This window comes from Zootoca vivipara, chromosome 9, assembly GCF_965207765.1.
Source record: "Zootoca vivipara chromosome 9, rZooViv2.hap1.1, whole genome shotgun sequence".
Classification (NCBI taxonomy): Eukaryota; Metazoa; Chordata; class Lepidosauria; order Squamata; family Lacertidae; genus Zootoca; species Zootoca vivipara.
Genome location: NC_142592.1, coordinates 49,660,992 through 49,686,184, shown reverse-complemented (window position 1 = coordinate 49,686,184; position 25,193 = coordinate 49,660,992). Strand labels below are relative to the sequence as shown.

General features: G+C 45.3%; 1 protein-coding gene and 1 long non-coding RNA gene across 11 annotated transcripts in view; one reads left to right on the top strand and one right to left on the bottom strand.

The window, feature by feature from the left end:
• The window catches only part of TBXAS1 (thromboxane A synthase 1), a 254,516-nt gene extending 229,788 nt beyond the window's left edge, over positions 1 to 24,728 (top strand). For all 10 annotated transcript variants that reach the window (XM_088652216.1, XM_035128282.3, XM_088652215.1 and 7 more), the window contains 4 exons: positions 15,720 to 15,808; positions 17,459 to 17,596; positions 19,059 to 19,221; positions 20,132 to 24,728. In XM_088652216.1, coding sequence (XP_088508342.1) covers positions 15,720 to 15,808; positions 17,459 to 17,596; positions 19,059 to 19,221; positions 20,132 to 20,206 — 465 coding nt within the window. In that variant the 3' untranslated portion in view covers positions 20,207 to 24,728. The remainder of the gene's footprint in view (positions 1 to 15,719; positions 15,809 to 17,458; positions 17,597 to 19,058; positions 19,222 to 20,131) is intronic.
• LOC148684634 (uncharacterized) lies at positions 4,445 to 11,506 on the bottom strand. Its single transcript, XR_015945891.1, has 2 exons — positions 11,392 to 11,506; positions 4,445 to 10,152 (listed from the first exon to the last, which is right to left on the bottom strand). It is a non-coding gene; the product is annotated as an uncharacterized LOC148684634 (long non-coding RNA).
• Positions 24,729 to 25,193: the final 465 nt, after the last annotated feature.

Here is a 25,193-nt window from a genome sequence, read left to right as displayed (position 1 = left end):
ACCCATAGAGCCTGGTGAGGATGAAGGGCTGATTAGCGTGCCAGTGGTCCAGGAGCACGGTGCCCAATTCTTGAGTGATCAAAAAGAGGATGAAACTATAAAAGAGCTGTGGGATAAAGCACAAAGTCCTACTGCAGAAGTAACTGTGGAGAACCCCTGCTTATTTACCACCATTGAGGGAAGACTGTATAGAATTTCTAGGAGGAGGAAAACTGCTGCGGTTTGGGAAAGGAAGAAACAGTTAGTGTTGCCAAGAGCTTACCGGTTGCAAGTGCTACAAATGGCACACGACGCACCCTCAGCAGCGCATCTAGGCATTAGAAAGACTAGTGATAGAATCCAAGCAAGATTTTACTGGCCTGGGATGGGCAAGGACATCAAAGAGTATTGCAAGTCCTGTGTGATCTGCCAAAAAGCAGGCAAAAGAGCGGACAAAACGCGAGGCTTGTTACAGTCTATTCCTGTAATTACTGAGCCCTTTTCCAGAGTAGGAGTGGACATCCTCGGGCCTATCTCCAGAGTTACAAAAAGGGGGAATAAGTTTATTTTATGCCTAGTGGATTATGCTACGCGCTATCCAGAAGCAATACCTCTAAAGGACATTGACTCAAAGACTGTAGCAAAAGCCCTCATGTCGGTGTTCTTAAGGCTGGGATTCCCCAAGGAAATTATAACAGATTTAGGGACATCCTTCACGTCCAAGACCATGGAAGAGCTTTTAACTCTTTGTGGGGTTAAGCATGTTAAAACTACGGCTTATCATCCACAGTCGAATGGCTTGACGGAGAAATTTAATTCGACCCTGAGCCGGATGCTAAAAACCTATTCCATCAATCATCCTAACGACTGGGATGAGAGGCTGCAACACTTCCTATTTGGTTATCGCGAAGTGCCGCAGGAGAGCACAGGGTTCAGTCCTTTTGAACTCCTATTTGGACGACAGCCACGAGGACCCCTAGACTTGATGAAAGCAGCGTGGTCAGGGGAGGAGCAGATCGACAGCCCTGATGTTGTGACGTATCTACAGGAGCTGCAGAGCGACCTTCAAGAGCTACGGGAGCAAGCTGCTCACAACTTGCAACAGGCACAGCGTCGACAGAAGCAGTGGTATGATGCACACGCAAGAGACAGAACTTTCCAGCCTGGTGACAGTGTGCTCGTGTTAAGAACAAGACGTCGAAAGAAGTTGGAGATGTCGTGGGACGGTCCCTTCAAAGTGGTCGAGAGGATATCAGCGGTGAACTATTTAGTAGAGTTAGATGGGGAAGGGAACCGATGTAAAAACTTTCATGTAAATTTACTTAAGCCTTATTTTGACAGAAATAAGTTGGTGTTGCAAGTAAAGGGGAAGGTGACACAAGGAATTCATTTAACTGGGTGGGGAGAACTAAGTAAGGGCACAACTCTAGCAGAGGTGTCATTCGATGAAAGTCTGACCCCAGAGCAAAAGGAGCAGTTAAAATTAGTCCTTGCTCAGTTTGCTCAGATCTTCTCAAACATCCCAGGGAGGACCAACCTAGCAACTCATAAAATAGATACGGGGGAAGCAAGACCCATAGCTACCCCTCCTTACAGAGTGACGGGGGAGCACGCCGACTTGGTCTCTTCAGAGATCAGGGAGATGCTTGCACTGGGATTGATTGAGCCCTCTTACAGCCCCTGGTCATCGCCCCTGCTCTTGGTCAGGAAGCCAGACAATACCTTTCGTCCCTGTGTAGACTTCAGAAAGTTGAACCAGGTGACCGTGCCGGACGTTTACCCCATGCCACGGGTGGACGACTTGGTTGAGACCATAGGAAAAGCCAATTATATATCTACACTTGACTTAACAAAAGGGTACTGGCAAGTGGAAATGGATCCCTTAGACAAGCCCAAAACCGCTTTCATCACTAGAGATGGGTTGTTTGAATTTAAAGTGTTGCCTTTTGGATTAAAGAACGCGGCAGCCACGTTCCAGCGACTCATCGATAGGATGCTAAGGGGTCTGCAAACGTTCGCCCTTGCTTACATTGACGACATAGCGGTATTTAGCCCATCGTGGAGAGATCACTTACAACACCTAAGTGTGGTTTTCCAGAGGATAAAAGCAGCAGGTTTAACTGTAAAAGCGGCTAAGTGTCAGATGGGGAAAAGACAGGTTAAATACTTAGGCCATGTTCTCGGAGGGGGAGTGATCAGGCCAGATACTAACAAAGTGGAAGCCATCAGAAGCTGGCCGGCTCCCAAAACTAAGAAGCAGGTGCGTGCCTTTATAGGAGCTATAGGTTATTATAGGCGTTTTATCCCCCAGTTCAGCACTCACGCGGCTGTGTTGAGTGACTGTACGAAGAAAAGCCGCCCGGACAAAATTATCTGGACATCACAGTGTCAACAAGCTTTTGAACTTTTAAAGGCTGCTCTGATGACAGAGCCCATTTTAAAAGCACCTGATTTCTTTTGCCCTTTTAATTTAATGACGGACGCTTCAGGTGTTGGTTTAGGTGCAGTGCTGGCACAGGAGGGAGAAGGAGGTTTTTTACACCCAGTGTTATATATCAGCCGGAAGCTGTTAGAGAGGGAAAAGCACCTCTCTACCATAGAACTCGAATGCCTAGCGATTTTGTGGTCCGTAGGTAAACTGAAGCCTTACCTGTGGGGCCGAAAGTTTACCCTATATACCGATCACTCACCACTGAAATGGTTAAACCAAATGAAGGGTAACAACAGTAAGTTAGTCAGGTGGAGCATGCAGTTACAGGATTACACTTTTGATGTCAAACACATAAGTGGGAAGGAAAACATCATAGCGGACGCCTTATCCAGGTATTTTTGAGAGGTATAGGATGGTGCAAATTATTATATGAAACGGTAATAACCCTAGCAGAACATTTGTGCTTAGGCATTATAGTCTGACACATGCCAAACATGGTTTATTTGTGTACAAGTTTATGAGATGTTAATTTAGTTGACTTTGTAATATGAATGTTATAGAATGCATTGAAGTATTTTTAACCCCAAGCCCATTGCTTTGGCATTGCTCTAGTTAGTTAAGAGCAAGCCGACGCAATGTCTTTGTGGTGGGGGAGATATGTGACAAATTGAAGCACTTTTAAAATGTTTATTTCTGCCCGGCTGGCAAAGAGTTAACCCACCTCCAGCCTGACTGGCATAGAACTCTGATGGGGGCGGGACTGTGCCCGGTTTTAAAAAAGGAGGGGGTGTCGGTTTGGTGAGTTAGGAGGGAGAGGGAGGAAGGTGTGGTGTGGTGTTATGTGGTGGCTTGTATGAAGACAGTTAAGAGGCTAGGAAAACTTAAAGTTAAATGTTTGACTGAGTTTATTTTGTAAAACTGGAACAAAGCTAATTAATAAATGACACGTTAAAGAATCACTTATGTTTTTAACACAATAAAACTTCATCTCTGTTTTTGCCAACAAGAGGTCCGTTTGTATTTTTCCAGCGAGGTACCAGGACTCACAGCCGTGGTGACTCAAGAGAGGGCCAAACTCACCTCAGGCAGGGAGGTGGTGGTTTGTGTCCTGAAGTTACACGGAGGAGGCTTAGAAGGGTAACCTGAGGTGCCAAGAAGTTGCCAGAGTGCCTAGGGCAAACTTCTACAGTGGGGGAATCCAACTGAGGGAGACCCTTTACAGGAGGCAAGAGGTTATTCCTGGGGGACAGCCTAGAGTTTCTTAAGGTACCAGGCCACGTAGGCTGGAAGGCTCTCCTTACTTAGAAACCCATTAGGAAAAGGGGTTTATTTTTGAGGCGGCAGGAGAAGAGGGTGGGTGTTTTCCCCTCTGGATTCCTGTGTCGCAGTGATAGTAAGGTAGAGTGGGACCCGGGTCGTCACACCATGCCATCCAAAACAAGCCATGTCTGAAACCCCGAAGAGCCACTGCCAATCACTGTAGACAGTACTGAGCTGGATGGGCCAATGATCTGGCTCCGTATAAGGCAGCTTCCTATGTCCCTAAGGCCAAGGCACAGTCAAGGCCAGACATTCTCATAGCCTAAGGCACTTCCCAAATCATGGTGAAGGCTAGCCAAGTTATTTTGCACGTGATGCAGAAATCCCGCAAGCACCTCTTTCCACGCCTAGGAGTAAAGATACAACAATAAGCCAAATTAGTCACAATTTGCCACCCTTTTACGACACCCTAGATCAGCTGCCTGAGGCACTCACTTCACCTAATTCAATTTATTTACTTATTTGACATATTTCTAACCTGCCCTAGTTCTCAAGGTGGGGTGCATATTTCATTTAAAACAGCATGCTGACACACACACACACACACACACACACACGTTGTTGTTGTTGTTGTTGTTGTTGTTGTTGTTACTATTATTATTATTTTATTTTACTCAATTTCTATACCACCCATCATCCGACGATCACAGGGCAGTTTGCAATATAAAAACACAAAAATGCATAACATAATAACAACAAACAACAACCCCCTCACACAGTTGTTATCATTTATTAAATTTCACACAGTAAACAAAAATAAATAAATCTGTCACACTCAAATGCCACAAGAAATAACCAGACTTTAACTTGGTGCCAAAACACAGCCCCAGGTGGCCCCAGGTGATTCTCAGAAGAGAGTATGTTCCATAGCCACAACAGGTAATCCTGGTGTTCTGCTGGGGTGATGGGAGAGGAAGCATGAGTGACTTGTGCTTCCTGTTCCTGTGGGCTGCAGCCAGTGTTCTCTGGCTACTAGTGCAAAGGCAAGTTTTAAAGTTACACCACAGAGAAATCCAACGTAACAGCTGCGCTAGCAGAAACTTGCTGCTGAATATATTGTACTGTTGGGTGTGCAACAAGATTTCTAACAACCTGCTTATGCATTCTCTTTATGCAACAACACTCTGCTAGCATAAAATAGGTGTAACACTTACGCTACCAAGTGACTTTAACTTAGTGCTACATTGGATCCAATGCAAAAGAAAAGGGAAGATGCAGATATTCCCCGTACATCTTTCTACATTTCAGAATCTGTGGGATATATACACATCTTTTCCCTTTAGATAGAACTCAGAAGTGTGAGGAAATGCAACACGAGCCAGAACTACTACTTCCTCTGGTTCAGCTTCTGGAGCAGCGTTTCTCAACCGCTGTTCCGCGGCACACTAGTGTGCCGCGGAGACGCTGGCTGGTGTGCCGCGACGTGCGGTGACGAGAAGGGCAATTTGCATTGTCACGTGCCTGGCGGCCGCCAATAATCAACACTGACCCGCCGGAAAGGAAGCCGGCCGGGTCACGACGCGGGGCAAGCGCAGCTCTCAACAGCCACCACCACGGGAGGGTGGTTTTAGACAAACTTAAAGAAGCTGGCTGGATGAGCTCAACCTGAAACTTGCTGAGCAAAGGATTGTGCTGGCAGAGAAATCAGCGGCTTGTGAAGCCTTATTACAGGAGATTGCAACCAACACAGCAATTGGCAAGTGTTTCTTACAGTCAATATAGGGCGGCACAGAGTTAATTTTTTTAACTTTTTAAATGGTGGTGTGCCTCGTGATTTTTTTCATGGAACAAGTGTGCCTTGGCCCAAAAAAGGTTGAGAAACACTGTTCTGGAGAACATGCAAAGAGATTTGTCTTTTCCTGCTCCACACACCCTACAACTGTAATCTGCCGTGAGATTTCGCAGTTCTGTTCCTTTTGCTTTCTAAATGCTATATCCAGGATCAGAGGCACCTCTGAATATGTGTTGCTGCGGAACATGAGAGCTCCGCTGCCCTCCTTCTGGGTTTCCCATGGGTTGGCCATGGTGGAAAAACAGGTTATTGGATTTTATAGGCCTTCAGTGAGAGGCAGCAAGACTCTACTTATGTTCCTAAACTGCAAGTTAGACTTTCTCCATAACTACATATGCAGGGTGTAGCCATCTGTTCATTACTTTACTAGTCTGTTCAGTATAATCATGTGATGGCTGATAAAACGGTGTTAGGATCTCACACAAGACAGCAAACCTTAGAACTCGACCGATAAAAAGAGTTCGTTTGTTTCACGTGTATCCTGCCTGTCTCCCATCATGGAATACAAAGAGGTTATCAAAGGTCTTGAAGGGCAGAGTTTTCTCTTGGGAATCAGCCATTCTGGGAAGGTCCCTGAACCATGATGAAATTGTGAGAAAACACACACACACGGTTTCTGCCAAAATATTTTGACCCCAGAAGAAATCTATTGATGGCTGAAATCTCTCGCCTGCTTTTTCACTTTTTTTTATTTTCGCGAGCTCTGAAAAGATGCCATTGTCAGCTTTTCCTCCCCTGGTATCTGGGATTATGAAATTTTAATTATTATGTTTTCATTCTATCCAAAAGTGTTTTCTTGTGACCAGCAGGATTAAAGGCCAGAAGACAGGTTTGCTCTAGGAGGGTAAACAAAATCAGGATAATGTTTCCTGCATAGCTCTTTTTCAGGCACCTCTTTTCTTCTCCTAGGGTGGTAAAGGTTTCCATGGTTCTGATGTAGTTACAGTGTAATTAGAGCTAACCAGCTGCCTGTGAAATAACCAAGTGTGTTTATCTATGCAATCGGAAACAAAGCATTGTAACGGGTAAATCATAAACAGATGGGCATGCTGCCCTGTTGGGTTAGAAAAGGGGAGAGGATGACGTGGGAGGAGGAAACTCTTGCAGGATGGGCACAAATCATGGATCTTACGATCTCACTTGGAGTGTGATGTTTTGCACCATGGATGTCTGAAACTGTTCTGCATGGATGGTCATCCATACAGCTTAATGACAAATAACCTCCTAAACCACAATGGGCAGAATGTGGCAACAATCCTCATGAAAGGATGTGAAAGCAGATTCATACAGGAAACGGGATGTGCACAGTATATCTTCCTAGAAGGGAGAGTTTTGAAAATTTACTTGCCTTCTATCAAACCTTTTTGGAAGAAAGTTAAATTGAAGTTAAAGGCCCAATTCGGATGAACACTTAAGCAAACCTTCCCCAAATATTTTGGGTGACACCTCCCACCAGCCCATCAAGCATTGTCAATGTTCAGAGATGATGTGAGTTGTAGTCTAAATTGTTGAATGCTGATCTAAACCACAGTAAAGCCTTGGACTTAGTCTGATGTTCTTTCCCTTTCCCTCTCTTTCTCTTTGGTGCATGAGACAAGGATACAGACAGATTCTGTTTTCACTTTAGAACAAACCACAGTTTCAGGTTACATCCAACTTAGGGAACTAACCAAAGCCATGGTTTCAGTTCCTGTTCATTTGAAGTAACGTCAGGTTAAACAAATCACAATTCTTCAAATTCAGATGTACTCCAAAACAGGGGTTCTTCTAAGTGAAAGCAGAAGTTTGTGCAGAAATGGTGATGGAGATGGGAAAGGCCATGGCTCAATGCCCTTCATTCCCAATCATGCCAATGAATACATGCATTCAGGAGTAGCTTCTTCATCTTGCATGCCTAAAGCATGGTTCCTGAAACTATCTAGGCTGAGCTGAAGTCAGCAGTTTCAAATTCACAACCTAACTTCCAGCCTTTCATGGACTAAAGCTTAAATCATACAACCCGAGGGAATCCCGTTCTTACAAACTCAGGGTCTGAAGTCAATCTCCAATGTTTTAAGCACTTGATGTAGGCAATTCTGCTTTTCGCCTTGTGCAAGAAAGAGATAATGTGTACTTTATAGTTCCTAACGACATGAGCATGGAGAAGACTATTAATTATATTCATCTCTATCAAATGCTTCTAAGCACCTCAGACAAAAGGTGCTATACAAAAGTGAAGTGGCATTATAAAATGCTGTAAAACTATAAGTTGCCACATAAATGCTTGATACAGCATTATGGAAATGAGGTTCCCCCTTGTAAATGTAAATAATAATTATTCTCTGTGGTAGAGAGTTCTTGATTTTATTTCTGTTATTGTGATTACTTGCCTTAATTCCCAGGAAATCTAATCTGGATGTATTGACATACTTGCCCAATGGAAGAGAAAAATTACTATGCTTGTTGTAGATAACTATTTACAAATACCTATGGGAGGGCCCCCACAGCTCAGCCTTGAAAGGAATGCATACTTTGCATGTGTTGGGTCCTAAGCTCAATCGCGGGCTGCTTTTCTCTGTTACAGTCCCATTTTATGATCCTTCCTATGGTGAACTAATTATGAAGTAACCTGCTACGGTGTCACAGCTCAGCAAAAAACCTTTTGAGGTTATTGTTGAAATACACATTTTCCTGTAGTCTGTAAATATAGTTTGGCACTAAGAATGTGGCTTGCGTATGTTTTCACTGCCACACTACATTTTCCTTCAAAAGTAACAAAAGGTTTTCAAAATTCAGCACATGCTAGTGGTGAGATCCAGTTATGAAACATGACAGCTTGGTGTCAGGTTGAGAGGCACAAACTGCAGTTCCTTCAATTGCATTCGGTACTCAACAGCATTTGGTACACATGGCTGTGTGGAACAGCGAGTCCCCCAATGGCAAGGGTCTCTCTCTGCCCCACATCTCACTACTGAAGCTGATGGGGAAGCCTGGGCACATGAGAATTAATTTTCACAGTACCCCAGGTCCAGAATGGAATTGGGTGTCCTGATCTTGCCATAATGACAAATGGGCAGTCAGGGCCTGGGGATGGCTCAAACCATGTCTAAATGAAGAAGACCCTTGCTGGATTAGGCCAAAGACCCACCTATATCCCAGCATCCTGTTCTCACATTGGCCAACCAGGTGCTTTTGAGAAGCCTCCCAGCAGGATCTGAGTGCAACAGCACTCTCCCCTCTTGTGGTTGCCATCAGCTGGTATTCAGAAGCATTTCCTACCTAAATCTGTGGAAACAAAGCATAGCTATTGTGGCTGGCAGCCATTGACAAGCCTTCTCCATGAATTTTGTCCAGTCCTCTCTTATAGCCATGCATTACAAATTCTCCTGTGGAAGGTCGGTGTGGCTTAGCAGGTGGAAAGAACCACCCACTGAGGTCCCCTTCCCTCTCCTGTTGCCCCTTCAAAGCCAGACCTCCAAGCAAAGGTGTGCATTCCCACAATGTTCAGGCGTGGTGGGCATTTTCTCTTCCTTCTGCCTCCAGCATCATACACAAAGACTTACAGATGAGAAAGAAAACACACCCACCCAAATAAATAAATAAATACTTGAAAGGAAACCCTGTTCAAAATTCACATGACAGTCTCTGTTGTGTGTGGAGGGGGGAGGGAAATGAAAATGCACACCAGTGCTGATGCCTTTTAATATAAACATAAACTTGAGGAAATGAACATTTGATTAAACTAAACACATGGGCCTTTTATATCCACAGACCTTAATTTAAAGCGTTGTCACCTCCACGCTGCCAATGCCAGCTGGAGGAGAAATGATTTAAATTTATCGTCTGACTTCTAAGTGATTCCACAAAAGTCTGCTGAGAGGGCGGCAGGGGAGGAGGTGACTGGGGTAGTGAGGTGGGTGGGTTGAATATTCCTTATTTCAATACATCTGCAGTAACTACTAGAGAATGCTCATATATGGCAGGAAAGTTCCAAGTCTCAACTTAAACTACAATGCAAAAACGGCCTGATCGTCAGCTGTTTGGGTGCTTTTTGGGATGTATATTTTTAAAAAATAAAATAATAATAATAATATTAATATTAATAATAATAATAATATCCTTCATTAGGTTTCTGGGCTGCTTGCAGTTCTAGTTTTATTGTCGTCCTTCCCTTTCTTTCCAAGATCCTTTGCCATTCAGAATTTTCTGCCACCCAAGTTTACATTTTGTACATGCCAATCAAAGGTAAAGAGAGATTTTTCTTTAAAACTGTATCTCCTTGAGTATATGGAGAGAATGGAAATGACCTTTTGGTGCGAGTGTGCGCTTTTAAAGCTAAAAAATGAAACCTTGTTTGTTACATGGTAAAGTAATATTTCAGTTTAAGGCAAAGAATTGCAGCTTCCCTTGTACGAAAGGCAATGCTGGAAAAGTCAAATCATTTTGTCACATACTTTCTGCTGGGATAGGGTGGCTAAATATGTCAGCCCATCCCAATTCCCATCAACCCTGACCATTGACCAAGCTGCTTGTGTTGACGGGAATTGTATTAACTTGGGCCCATGATATCTTTGCATATGACCTCCCATGACACAAACCAAGTCGATCTTTACAATCCTCTGGGCATGGGGCAATAAGTGATTCTTCTGAGCTAAAAAAAAAAAAGAGTGAATCAAACTCATTTTCATAGTTGGAATACTTTCAGAGTGAATTGCACCCCAACACAGAGAGATGTGCTTCACTCCCCAGCGAATTGACAGACTTAGGTTTGTCACGACTAACTTGTTCCATTCATTTTAATTAACATTAATTTATGTGGGGCAATCATGGAAAGTATTTCACAAGCCACATAATTGACTTAAGTTACAATTTGTTTTCATGAATTTGAAGGGTGTAAATCCAAAGCCAACATAGATGTGCGAAATTTCCTTCTAGGCGAGGGTAGGGCAGACTCCAGGCTTGTCTGGTTCACTTTGCTTTTGTACCAGGATGCCAAGATCTACCAACCAGAGCCAGGTACAATAGTTAGAATTAATGCACAGAGTGCAGCTAGCCCACAAGTTTGTTTTCGGACCTCAACCGATCACACAGTCATTCCTTTCCCCTGTTAGCCTTCTTCATTCCAGCAGGCTACCTTAGATAGAAAAAGTTGTTTTGTTATTGAGATTGTTTGGAGTCAGAAACCCTTGCAGACCTTCTGCAGATGACTCAAACACCACATTTTGCCTTTTGCCCACTCCCTCTTCCAGACAGTCAAGTACAGTGGTACCTCGGTTTATGAACACAATTGGTTCTGGAAGTCTGTTCATAAACTGAAGCGTTCATAAACTGAAGCGAACTTTCTGATTGAAAGTAATGGAAAGTGGATTAATCTGTTCCAGACGGTCCGCAGAGTACTTAAACTGAAGCGTTCATAAACTGAAGCAAACTTTCCCATTGAAAGTAATGGAAAGTGAATTAATCCGTTCCAGATGGGTCCGCGGCGTTCGTAAACCGAAAATTCGTAAACTGAGGGGTTCATAAACCGAGATTCCACTGTATCTCTTTTTTCCACGGATCTCAGCTGAATCCTCTACATCAGACCATTGGCTTATAAATAAAAAGATCTGGCAAGTAAAGCAAGAAATTCAGTTGGTTTTGCTAGGTTTTTAAACATTTCATTCATTGAGCAACAGTGAAATGGTGGAAATACACAAAACTAGTTTTAGAGAGGGGGAGAATTCTCTGAAAGTAGTGTTAGTGGAGGAGCAATAGGACAAAAGCCAGTATTAACTAAACCAGGTGTTTCCTTCCTTCCTTCCCCCTCCCCTCCCTTTTACAGAGTCCTTCCTTCTTGCAAACTGTAGGATTTTAGATTCTTTATTCTCAGGTTTAGGGGTGATTTACATACCCATGCATGCCTTCTTGTGATTGTAATGCTTCAGAATGTTGGTGGAGCGGCGGGTGCTAGTATGTCTCCTTGGGGAACCCTCCATTCATAAAGGAAAAAAAGTAGCACATCAAAGAGAACGTTAGGCCCATCTGCAGTACTGTATCACCTTAAACAGCCATGGTTCCCCCCACCAAAGAATCATGGGAACTGTAGTTTGCAAGGGTTTCTGTATTTCCCTCACCGCAGGTGGTGCTGTGGGTTAAACCACAACGCCTAGGGCTTGCTGATCAGAAGGTCAGCGGTTCGAATCCCTGTGATGGGGTAAGCTCCCGTTGCTCGGCCCCAGCTCCTGCCAACCTAGCAGTTTGAAAGCACGTCAAAGTGCAAGTAGATAAATAGGTACCGCTACAGCGGGAAGGTAAACGGCATCTCCGTGCGCTGCTCTGATTCACCAGAAGCAGCTTTGTCATGCTGGCCACATGACCCGGAAGCCTTGGCCAATAACATGAGATGAGCGCCGCAACCCCAGAGTCGATCACGACTGGACCTAATGGTCAGGGATCCCTTTACCTTTATTTCCCTCACAGAGCCACAGTGCTCAGTGTGCTTTAAACAATTCCTCTACCCAAATAACTCCAGAGTTCCCTGCATGAAGGGATTGCTAACCCACTTGGGGAACTGTAGTTCTGCAAAGGGAATAGGGATTCTTCTGACAACTCTCAGCACCCTTAACTGCAGTTCCCAGGATGCTTTAGGGGAAGCCATGACCATTTAAAGTATTGTGAATCTGCTTTAAACTGGAGGGGTTTAAAAAGGGGAAAACCTTCCCCCCCACACACACACTATTTTTTCTTTAAGTAATGAGCTTTAGAAACGGGAGAGAATTCAAATGTTGAAAAAGGCGCCTGTGCTCTGAAGTGGTACAGTCTCAGGAGGACCGAAGTGTGTGCTTTTTCTGAATAGGTACATGTTTTTAGAACATAGAAACCTGCCTTATATTGAATCGGCTCCTTGGTCCCACCTAGCAGGGTTCCCAACAGGACTGTTGCAGCCTTGCTGGAGATTTTGTGCACTGAATCCAGAACATTGGCATGCAAAGCATGGTCTCTACCATTGAGCTGCAGCCCTTCCCATTCACAATCGGCCATCATCTTCCTTCCCCACGATTCTCGCAGCTTCCATACTTCTAAAAGTCCAACCTGTCCATCCTAGGTGGACTTTAAATATCCATTATTATCGTCTCTCTGCAGTCTCTTTAAACACAAGACCTGGTTAAGGGCAAAGCCCTGCTGCAAAACACTGTGTGAGAATTCTGCTCAGCCTGTAACCCTTCACATCTAGCAATAAGGTTATTGCAAAAGTTTGCAGTGAAGCACCTCTAATGTTGCCTAACATTATCAGGTTTCCTTGACCTCTGTTGGCCCGAGTATGAAATAGAGATGGATCTAGTTTTGTTGGTAGATTATCCTGCTCCTAGAAGCTGGCAAAGGTCAGCTGTCCAGGCTGCATTCTTTGATCTCTCAGTAGACTTTGATCCATGTGATCAAGAAATATTGCTGGCATTTTTGCTGACCCTGGCTGAAGTCAACAGGAATGCATTTCAGGGAGGACGACAATGAGGTCAATGGTGATCCTAATTATTATTTTACAGTGCTGGATTCTGTGGATGTGAGATTGTATCAAAATTAGAATTGATTTACACACACACTTGCTACACTTGATTTGCAAATTTGTGATAAAGTCACTAGGAGTCTTGGACTGTGTTGGGTGAGGTAAAGGTAAAGGGACCCCTGACCATTAGGTCCAGTCGTGACCGACTCTGGGGTTGCGCACTCATCTCGCATTATTGGCCGAGGGAGCCGGCGTATAGCTTCCAGGTCATGTGGCCAGCATGACAAAGCCGCTTCTGGCAAACCAGAGCAGCACATGGAAACGCCGTTTACCTTCCCGCTGTAGCGGTTCCTATTTATCTACTTGCATTTTGACATGCTTTCGAACTGCTAGGTTGGCAGGAGCTGGGACCAAGCAACGGAAGCTCACCCCGTCACAGGGATTCGAACCGCCGACCTTCTGATCAGCAAGCCCTAGGCTCAGTAGTTTAACCACAGCACCACCTGGGTCCCAGGTGTTGGGTGAGACCCAGGCTCAAATCCACTCTCTGTTGTGAAGCTCAAGCAGTGACTCAGCCTCATGGGGATTTGGATGGGCTGGGAGGGAATTGTGTACTGAGCAGTGGGGAGGGGGGGACTTAAAATGCAGTTACAAAAAACGAGGAAACAGAAGCAGAAAGTGTAGAGATAATTTGCGCATTCTCCCTCTATGCTTTTCCTGCATGTCACGTGGATGTGTCACTTATGGCTCTCCCTGTCAAGTGAAGATGAGTGTACTTACCGTTGTAGTGGCAGCACAGTATCTAGAACAGGCATCCCCAAACTCGGCCCTCCAGCTGTTTTGGGACTACAGTTCCCATCATCCCTGACCACTGGCCCTGTTAAGCTAGGGATGATGGGAGTTGTAGTCCCAAAACAGCTGGATGGCCGAGTTGGGGGATGCCTGACCTAGAAGCATAGGTGGAAAACACATGCACAATCTTGATTCATGCATTGCTTCCTTTTAACATGTGAACCAGATAGGAATGGGCCCTCATTTTTCCGCAAGTTCAGTTCTCCACATCAATTTTGAGAACTGTGAATTTTGAAGGATTGGCTGTGTTTCAGTTTTCATAGTTGTTTCAAAAAGTGCAGATCAATAGATTTGTCCTTAAATGTGAACTCCATTGAATCCATCGCCTGTTCCCAGGTCCATATTTAGAAATCATGGCTGGAGTCGAAAGGATAAAGTCCCCCAGAGGGTCTGTCTTCACCCTTATCCATTCCTGCTCTTGGTGGTGAAGAAAGCCATATAAGTCACTCTTTGCTTTGCTACCTCATTCCTCTCTCTTAGCGTTAGGACGGCTTCTCCTTTGTACTTTTAATAATGTGTGAGAACAGATCAATAAAGTATGCAACAAAGCCAAATTCAGAACTGAAGGAACAACGGACCGTCTTGGATCTCATGATTAAGCCCATATGGGCTCCCTCAAATCTTCATAGAACGTTTGGCTTATCTGAGCATAAGGTGTCTTGTAGCAGTTTATCCTACGTGAATTTTTGGAAGAGCCTGCCAGAATTCTAAGTACTCTCTGCTTGATTCGTCAGTGTCTTGCGTATAGTTTTGCTGCCCTCACCTGGTAAGACAGAGCAGTAATTTGTGGTGTTGCAGCAATTTTTCTAGAGGAGGAGGAGGAGAGGGAAATTACTCATATGCCTCTGGGCCTTTCCCAGCAGCAAAAGTGGGCAGGAATAAATCAGGATGAAATACTAGAAAAAATGTGGAGTTCTTTGGGGGGGAACGGCAAATATGCCACCCACATTCTGCAATAATTTTTTTTTAGCATGAGTGTATTCATCATGGGAGTTTGGACTACAGAATGCATAAAATATAGGAATGTAGGAAGCTGCCTTTGACAGACCAATTGCCTTAGTACTGCCTACATTGACTGGCAGCAATGATCCAGGGTTATTATTATTTATACCCCGTCCATCTGGCTGGGTTTCCCCCGCCACTCTGGGCGGCTTCCAACAAATACCAAAATACATTAAAATATCACAGATTAAAAACTTCCCTAAACAGGGCTGCCTTTAGTTGTTTATCTCCTTGACCTCCAATGGAAGGGCGTTCCACAGGGCGGGCACCACTACCGAGAAGGCCGTCTGCCTGGTTCCCTGTAGCTTTGCTTCTCGCAGTGAGGGAACCGCCAGAAGGCCCTCGGCACTGATTGTGCTCGGAAACGTACTGGGAGCCAATGTAGGTCTCTTAGGACCGGTGTTATGTGGTCTTTGCGGCCGCTCCCAGTCACCAGTCTAGCTGCCGCATTCTGGATTAATTGCAGTTTCCGGGTCACCTTCAAAGGTAGCCCCACGTAGAGCGCATTGCAGTAGTCCAAGCGGGAGATAACTAGAGCATGCACCACTCTGGTGAGACAGTCTGCGGGTAGGTAGGGTCTCAGCCTGCGTACCAGATGAAGCTGGTAGACAGCTGCCCTGGACACAGAATTAACCTGTGCAGAATTATGAGCAGAGGTCTTTCCCAGCCCTGCTGGAAGATGCTCTGGGCCTTCCTCTGTGTGGGTGGGATAAGCAGTAAAGTTTAGCTGGCTCTGAGATTGTCTTCTTCTGCATCTTTATGATTGTCCTTCATGGTGGTTCTTTCCACCTTAATGGGTCCCATCAGAGAAAGTAAGGTGGAGATAAATCTTAATAAAACCATAGTAAGAAATAATTACCCCCCACCACCACCTTTTACAGGGTGTTCCTGACTATGAAAACATACATGAACTCCCCTACTTGGATATGGTGATAGCAGAGACTCTGCGCATGTATCCACCAGCGTTCAGGTTAGTAGGAATCCCTCTTCCAGATTCTGTCATGCACGCTTTCTCAGGCCAGGACTGAGTATTCATAATCTGGGAGAATGGCTGGATTGCTGCTGCTGTGGTTTATTTGATTTCACTCCTGCCATTTGATCCAGGATTGCCAAAGCAAGATTGTATAACATAATACAATATAAAAACACTGGTGCTGTTTTAGCCCCTTCCAAAGGCTTAGTGTTGCTCTGGGATTGGCTGAACAGGTGCTGCTGCAGAGAGAAGGGATGAGATGTCTGGGGTGCAATTCCTTCAAAACAAGCACTTTTTGAGCCCTGCAGGGCTGATACACCGTGACTGCATAGCCTGTGCTGAGGCCAACATTTATTTATTTTCTTTTTCTTAAAAATGTTTACCCTACCTTTTTACCAGCCAGGTTGCCTACACCGCTGACATTTGACTTCGAAACAATGCAAGGATGAACTTTCCAAACAGACTGAAACAAAGCAACCTAAAAACATTCACAGTTCAAACGGCAGCAACTAAAAATAGAAAGAGGCAGGTTCATCTTATCTGATATTAAAAGCTTGAGAAAGAGAGGACAGCTGTAATCTGGTGCCTAAAGGATAACAAACGCCAGTGTCAGATGAATATGGTTGGGAAGAGACCACAGAGGTGGCCTGGTCCTTGGTGAGGAAGGGGAAGCAAAGGTAGCGGGACCTGGAACAAGGCCTCCTCTGAGGATCTTGGCATATGGGACATGGCAATACTTAAAGATGCCCTTGCCCCCAAGCCATTTAGAGATTTTAAAGCAGAAATACAGCTAAGCCAAAAGGGCACCCAAATTCTGCTGCCGTATTCAGAGGTGCAAAACTGGGAGGCAGGGTTTTCAGGAGTATGGTGGGCAGAATGAGAGGATCTCACATAAAGTCTTGCTGGATCAGGCCAGTGGTCCTTCCTAGTCCAGTATTTTGTTCTCTCAGTGGCCAGCCAGATCCCTGTGGGAAGCCCACAAGCAGGACTTGAGCTCAACAGTTACTCTCCCATCCTGCAGTTTCCAGCAGCTGGTACATTGGAACCTCGGTTCATGAACACCTTGGTTTATGAATTTTCGGTTTTCGAACACCGCAGACTCATCTGGAACGGATTAATTCACTTTCCATTACTTTCAATGGGAAAGTTCGCTTCAGTTTATGAACAGACTTCCGGAACCAATTGTGTTCATAAACCGAGGTACCACTGTATTCAGAAGGATACTGCCAGGAAGAGCTGCTGTTCACCCACACTACCCACCCACTGGAACTGGTAAGGGGGTGTTCTTCCCACTTGCTGCTGCTCTAAACTAACTAACTCTCTCTCTTCAAGGGGAAAAGATATGTTTGTTTCCTAACTACTCTTTGAAGTGTGCTAGAAAACAACCGGAAGCCAATGGCAGTCCTTTTTAGTGTCAAAATATGCTCCCTGCAAGCAGGTTACCAAACTAAGTGATCTGGGCAGCCATATTATCTAAGCAGCCTACTCTCTCTCTCCACGGAGTTTCCTTTTCAGTGATCCTAGCCATGCTTCCCTCACTCAAAGCAGCCCACCCTTGAAAGGTTTACATGCAGAAGCTTTTCCAAGCACATCTTCCCTGTGCATTTGCCTTCGCATTCTTGAAACGTGCCATCTTTGCTCTTCTAGGTTCACCCGGGAAGCAGCAAAAGACTGCTTAGTTTTGAAGCAACGTATACCTGCTGGTGCTATAATGGAATTTGCTGTTGGACACCTCCATTACAATCCAAAGATTTGGCCAGAACCTGAGAAGTTTATTCCCGAGAGGTATGTGCTCTGTTGTTCTCCCTTTGATCAGACCCAATAAAATAAAACCGTGTTTCTTACACAGCTGATAATGGAAGGACATTGATTTGTGAAAGAGGTAGAAATAGCTCACTTGGTGGGCCTTGATTTCTCTGCTTCTTCTTCTGTAGGACCAAGGATTACAGTGCCTTCTTACTTTTGCAGGCTTTGGCTAGGTTCACATGGGCAGTTATTTTAACCATACAGTAGTTTCTTACAGTGCCATCAAATGCTGCCCTGCAGATCTCTCTCTGGCCCTTGAGATTCTCCCCAGGCCAGATCCCCACCAGCCTTGCTTCACACCCTTCTTGAGACTTGTGTCCTTGAATTCTGTCCTTGCTGGCTTGGAGGGAGGAGTGTTTATAGTAGAGGTAAACTGAACGTTCATTGATACGCCCAGCTTAGCTTCTGGCTCTGCCCATCCCTGGCCTAATGCACTTTTATTCCCACCAAGATCTCGCCTACATGTTGCTGTTGGGACACAAGACACCCAGACAGTGATGTTTATGTAATGTAGCCAGCTGGGATAGCTCAATTGGTAGAGCACAAAGACTGTTTATTTCAAGGTGATGGGTTCGAGACCAACGCTGGGCCAAATATTCCTGCATTGCAGGAGGTTGGACTGGATGACCCTCATGGTCCCTTTCCAACTCTACAGTTCTATGAGTGCTGCTCTGCACTTTGCCATTAGGTACGGGATGGAAATGCTGGTGCAAAGACTTTTCCCCCACAGTACTACTTTCACCCTTGGCGGCTGCTGTATGGTGTCCTGAATCGACCATCTCCTGTGCTAGCCTAATGCTGTACATATTACAATAGTACTTTTGGCCACCACACAAGTGTTTCTCTTGGTACTCATCCCTCTAGGTGAGAGATAGGGAATGTCTGAGGTCCTCCACATGCTGTTGGGCTCCAACTTCCCCCAGCCCAGCAGGGCCAATTGTTAGGGATGATGAGAGCAGTCATCCCACATCTGAAGGAGCAAAGCTGTCCCCTCCCCTGCTGTAGACCTCTCGCTTTCTCTTGAAACTGGCAGGAGTGACGACATGGTGTCCTTTCCCCATTAGGTACAACTACCATTGTCTCCAGAACCCGCTAAACTGGGAAGATGCATGCATGAAAGGGGCATGGCTGGCTACTTAAGACTTTGGGAACAGCCCCCCAATTTTGCACATGCTAATTTACATGTAGAGATGCAAATTGAAGCTGTTGGGGTGGGTTGCACTGTGGGTGGGCTGGTCTTGTTGCCCCACCCTTAATATGTTGGCAAGAGGAGCTGCTTATGTGTTTATTAAAAATAAAAAACAAACGGGCAGATTAATGCGGCTGGGGTCTTCACTGGCATTCCATTTTGCTTACAAGATGCATCAGGCACATTACAAAGTGAAAAAATACAGTTTTGAGGTGTTATTTTTTTTAATCAATTGGTTTTCTTGCCTCACAGGTTTACAGCAGAGGCCAAGCTGCAGCGCCCCCCACTTTCTTACCTCCCCTTTGGGGCTGGCCCTCGTGGATGCATTGGCACCCAGCTGGCTTTGATGGAAATAAAGGTGGCATTTCTGAGAATCTTGCAGAAGTTTGAGTTCAAAGCCTGCTCCAAGACAGAGGTTTGTAGCAATTCCTGGAGTTAGGTCTCTCTGCTCAGAGGAGTATTATAGAGGGGGAACTGTGAGTTGGAATTGGAATTGTTTTTACAAAGCAGAAGTTTTTGTTTGTCTGTCTTCAGCACTGTTGTGCGGATCTCTACCCAATCTTTTAAAAGCAGATTTGGCTTTTAAGAGAGTAGACTCTCAAACACACCCAACACAAACCCAGCAGAAGAATGTTACAAGGGAAGATTGGTGCTGCCCAGTGTCCCCACCCCCTAAAAAATAGGTGCCGGTAACTCACCATGAAGTTAAAAAATTGTCCAGTAGCACCTTAGAGACCAACTATGTTTGTTCTTGGTATTTCGTGTTTTTTATATATTTCGACTGTGTCAGACCAACACGGCTACCTACCTGAATCTCACCATGAAGTTGTTATAGTGCCACACCTCAACAACAACAACAAGAGGTGCTGGTCTTGCATTACCCTTGAGTACCCCCGGGGGGAAAGCACTGGTTCTGCCATTTCTGGTCTTCTGATTGGGAAAACCCCGAGATGGTTTCAAGGAACTCGGGCTTCTCTTTCTGCAGCAGCTTCATGACTACAATTCTAGCCCCTTCAAAGCTCACACAAGTATTTTGCTGGAGGGGAAGGGTGGGAACCTTGCATCCCTTGATAACTACATTCATCTAGGGCAGGTATAAGGAACATTTAGCCCTCCAGATGCTGCAAAACTACAGCTTCCATCAGCCCCAACAAACATGACCCATGTCTGGGGTGGTGAGAGGTGTAGCTCAGCAACATCTGGAGGGCCAAGATGTTCCTCACACCTGTTTTAAGGAGACCTGTCTGGCATTTAGTGAGCAGTGGGCTTAGGGGAGGTTTACCTCTTAACTTGCTTTTTGTGTTCCATTTCTGCACCCAATCCAGATTCCTTTGAAGGTGAAATCTCACATGACACTCGGACCACAAAATGGAGTCTACATCAAGGTGGTTCCTCGATAGAGCAAAATGGCCAGCAATCTTGATGTGCCTTCCAAGGAGATGCCAGCTTGCTGTGTGATGTATTACTGCTGAAAACTATATGCTGGAAGAGCCTTTCCCCTTTTACCTTCCTTGAAAATAACAGGTGCCTATTGAATTCTGCCATATCTTAGCTGGGCCAGAAAAAGATTTGTAAGACAACCTTGTATTTAAGAACTTGCTGAAAAGCCATAGCCAACCAGGAATTCCATGTGGGCAGGTGAACTGAGGGAGAGGGTGATTTGCCCTACTTACACCAGCCCATTTGGTAAAAGACACTTTAAAAAAACTCGGCTGGTATCCTGCATTTCTGTGTTGGGTGCAGAGCAGGCTTTCTCAAAATTGCTGGTTATTTACAAGGTTGCCTTAAGAACTAATGGCAAAGTTAGGAATACAGGTAGGCTAATGAGCTAGCACTCCCTTCCCTGCCACAGAAAGCCAGTCCATACATGCAACAAAACAGAAGAAGCAGTGCAAGAGATCTGCAATTCTTGCTCCACTTCTGCTGCAACATGGATGTGGATGCTTGAGATCCACTTAGCTTCCATGATGACTTGTTCCTATTCTTCGAGTGTAAATAACTATTGACTTGTGCTGCATGTTGATCAGGCAACTTCTCCTAATGGTTGCCTACAAGCAACAGCAAAATCATTTTCCTTTGTCCTCAGCTAGTTAGAAATTGGTGATGGTAATGTGCAGGTTCGATCCCCGTAAGGAACAGCTGCATAATTCCCGCATTGCAGAGGTTTGGACTAGGCGATCCTCAGGGTCCCTTCCAACTCTACAATTCCATTACATAATTAGCAGTTCATGACCTTTACAAGGAAAACTTCCTTACATTTTCTTAGAAGAGGATTTCTATGACAATTACAAGAAATCTTAGGAGGCCAAATTGCCCTATCCAGACCAATTCCTGCGATTCTACAGGGGAATCTCAGAACAAAAAGAGAAGCAAAATTTCTGATGGGAGCTCAAAAAGCAACGTAACATACAATGCAGAAAGTCAACTTCTGCAGAAAGGGCCTTGGGATGTAATCATAACCCCACTTACTAGGAGCAAGTCCCATTGAATTCAATAATGTTGGGGAAATATCGCAGTTAAAACCCAATACTTTGGGTGCTGCCTGGAATGACGAATAGAATCCAGACGCCAATTACCAGTAAAACAGGGGGGGGGGATTAGGTGTTACATGGCCAGTACCACCTCAACCAGCAAATACTATGAAGTGGTACACCGAATATGAAAACAGCACAAACATTATACACTGACAAGCAAAAGGGCAGTTGTGGCCATATCTGACACTTGCTTTACTGGTTTAATCATGAGGCACAGCAACGTTATCTTTCTCTCCTGCCTTTGTACTTGACAGTTATGCAATAGTTCCTGCATACATGTTGTTCTGTTCTGTTCTCTCATGGTTTTCTTGCAAGCACAATCTTCACAATCCAACCATAGCTGCCAAGTTTTCCCTTTTCTCGTGAGGAAGCCTATTCAGCATAAGGGAAAATCCCTTAAAAAAAGGGATAACTTGGCAGCTATGAATCCAACCCAGGCCCTTCTTTCACACATTTCAGTTTTCATTGTATAATCACAGAATCAGAGTTGGAAGGGACCGCAAGGGTCATCAAGTCCAACCCCCTGCAATGCAGGAATCTCTTGCAAAACATGGGGCCAGGAGTCTCATGCTCTACCAACTGAGCTATCCCCCAAAATCAATAATTTCTTCAACAATAGCATTTGTACATCTGAGTAGACATGGTTAGGTTGCAACGTTTGATCTCTTAATAGCCATAGCAAGAACAGAGGACATTCTTCGACTAGAACTGTTTTACCTCTAGGTGTCAAAATAAGAGAAGAATATTACTCCTGAACGTATGTTTTCCTTTGGACCACATCAGTGAGGCCGGGGGGGGGCACGGTCTTGTTGTCTGGGCAGCAGAGGACCTCCACACGTGTTGCCCAGGTTTGTGTCCCAGGGAAGTCACTTTAGTGCTGCTAACACAGCTGTTTGACTTCACCCTTGGAGGCACACTCCGTTGTCTCTCTAGACAGACGGGTGCCAACAATCAGGCAGATGGCACATTACTGTCAATTTTCATTTCTGAGATGTACCATACTTTTCGCTCCATAGGAGGCACTTTTTTCCTCCTCAAGAGTAAGGGGAAATCTCTGTGCCTCCTATGGAGCGAATGCCATGGCTCCAGCAGCAGGATCTCTCGGCTGCTGCTGCAGTCTGAGCGGAGGGATGGCTCTGCCGCTGAGCCAGTGCCACTCCCAACTGCAGGCGGGCAGCTGCAGAGGCGGAGGCGCTCCTTTCGGCCACCACTGCCGCTGCCCGCCTTTGCCGCTCGCAAGAGCAGGAATCGGAGCCTGCGGTCTCTCCCGACTGCACGCTCCGATCTCTTGCAAGCGTCAGAGGCAGGCAGTGGCAGAGGCGCGCGCAGGGGGGGGGGTTGCTCCTTTTGGCCGCCTCTGTTGCTGCCCGCCGCTAGCAAAAGCAGGGATCGGAGGCATGGTCGAGAGAGGCGCTGCGCTGCGTCTCTCCCGACCGCAACTTTTTTGCAAGCGGTGGGCAGAGGTGGCCGGGGGGGGGGGGAAGAGGAATGAGCAGCAGCCCTAGGGTGCTCTTCCTTCTCCGAAGCCGCCGCCCGCTGCTCGCAAAAGCGGAGCGTGGTGGCGGTGACAGGAACGAGCAGCTCTTCCTCCTCCGAAGCTGCCCCCAGTGTACTTGGCTTTTGCGAGCGGTGGGCGGCTGGGGGGGGGGAGAGGAACGGAAAGCAGGCACCCGAGCCCCGGAGAGGCTGTTGCTCCGCTTGCAACCCGCCTGCCTTCCGTTGGCTCCTCTTTTAAAGTAAGCGAAGCGCATGCTTTAAATGAGCCCATGGAATGCAAGAGGAGCCGTTTCTCCCCGCTCGCCCTTCCGCCGCCGCCGCTTCCTTCACTGCTCTGTGAAGCATCTCCTGCCCCCCCCCCCACCGCCACTGCTGCTTTCAAAAGCCTGCTTTTACGAGCGGCGGGAGGACAGGTTTGACAGATCTCAAGTAAATTGGGCTACTGTTGAAAAATACTTAAGGGGGCAAGTTGTATTACAGTGCAGTCCTGTCTGCACAAAAGTAAGCCCTAGTCGTTTCAGTGGCCTTAGACCAGAGAATACAGGAACTTAAATGGGGTATTTTAAAACCAAGCCATCAAAAGTAGTTTTATGAGGATATCCTCCAGTTCCCAAAGTCAATCTTGACAAATGCAGTTTAACTGTCTAATCTTACCCAACAATGGAGGCATTTTGTGAATGTTAACTGGCTGCAGAAATAGTCTATGATTTAGAGCACATTCGTTAACCTTTTCAGTTAATGGGCTGTCCCACGAATTGTGTTGGAAAACGTACAAAGCTGCCTTACACAAAGTCAGACCAGAGGTCCAAGTATTATAAGATGATGTGTGTACTCTGGCTACCAGCAACTTTCCACTGTTCCAGGCAGGAGCCTGTCACAGCTGAAATGCCAGGGACTCAACCTGGGACACTGTGCATGCCAAGAATGCACTACAGCACTAAGCTATGGCTCTTCCTCAGGAGAAGGCAACTTTTAAAAACTGAAAGTATTGAGAGTGGTTTACCAGTTACAACTGCAACCCCCCAACACTTTCACTCAGAAGTGGCACCTGCATCAATCAACTTGAACTAACCTTCCAAGTAAATCAATATTTTGTTCACTTCCTAGTGAAAAGCAAAAGAAATCAACAAATAAGTCTCTACCGCCAGCTTCAAAAGTCGCGTCTACGCATGTCCGGAAATTCGTAGACGCGACTTCCGGTGTCGGCGGTGGCCATTTTTGGTGCCCATAGAAGGGCAAAGCGACACCGTAAGTTGCATCAACGCAACTTCCGGTGTCAGGCGGCTGCTGGTCCCGGATTCTGCAGTCCGGGACTTGGAAGGTAAGAGTCAACACATCACATGAATTTGTTCATTGGATAATTACAGCATGAGCAGTAAGCACTATACACATGGCAAATGGCAACACAATTTCTGAAAGCTCAAAGTGTCTTCAGTTTCAGGGTGGCAGCACTCTACTATGAAACTTTCACATTAAGATCTCAGGGAGGAGGAGGAGAAGGGGGCCAAAATATATGTTTTGGGGATGTGTGTTGTTTTGGATGAAGTCTGCTCCATACAAGATGCTTTTTGCATGAATTTGTGGCTAATTGCCAGAAAGAAAAACAAAACCAGTTGCTGTGACAGAGTGATTATTTTAGTTGCTATGATTATTACAATGAAGCATCTTCAAGGAATTCTCGTCTCTGCTTTAAACTGCACATTTAAAAATAATTGGAGAAAGGAACTGCTTCTTCATAGATGACTATAATACTTTTCTGAGTAAACAAGCATTTAAACTGCTATTATTGATTACTAAATGTGAAGCATTTGTATATTTGCTTTTACTGTCTAATTGACAATTTTTTACATTTACAAAATAAAGGAACTTTGAAAGAGTTTGTATATACTTACCGTTTTTCCTGTGTTTCTTTGTGGTCCTTTTTTATCCTTTGGCAGAGGTAGCCCATCTTCACAACTCTCCCCAAATTTGCATGGCTATCTTTTTATTGTAGCCCTACAGAGCACCTCTGACCAATGGCAGTTCTTTCTCCCACTGGAAACATCTTCTGTGCCCCCAATCCAACTCTGGCAGCATAAAGTTATATGTAACTAGTTGTACCAGAATGAACATCCAAGTGAAAACAATGAAGTCTGAACGGGCCACCTTTACATCAGGATGTCCATCTACTATATTCCCAACACCCACTAATCCAGATGGCTCTCTGGACTGGAGCATGTGTATCGTTCTCCCTTTCTAGGCAAGCCCCTAGTTTCTCTTTCCAGTCCCCCAAAATAACACCTTTTCAAGAAAAGTTATTTACTGGATTGCCCATAAACGAATGGCTTCCATACGTTAACGCCAACCAACCACCACT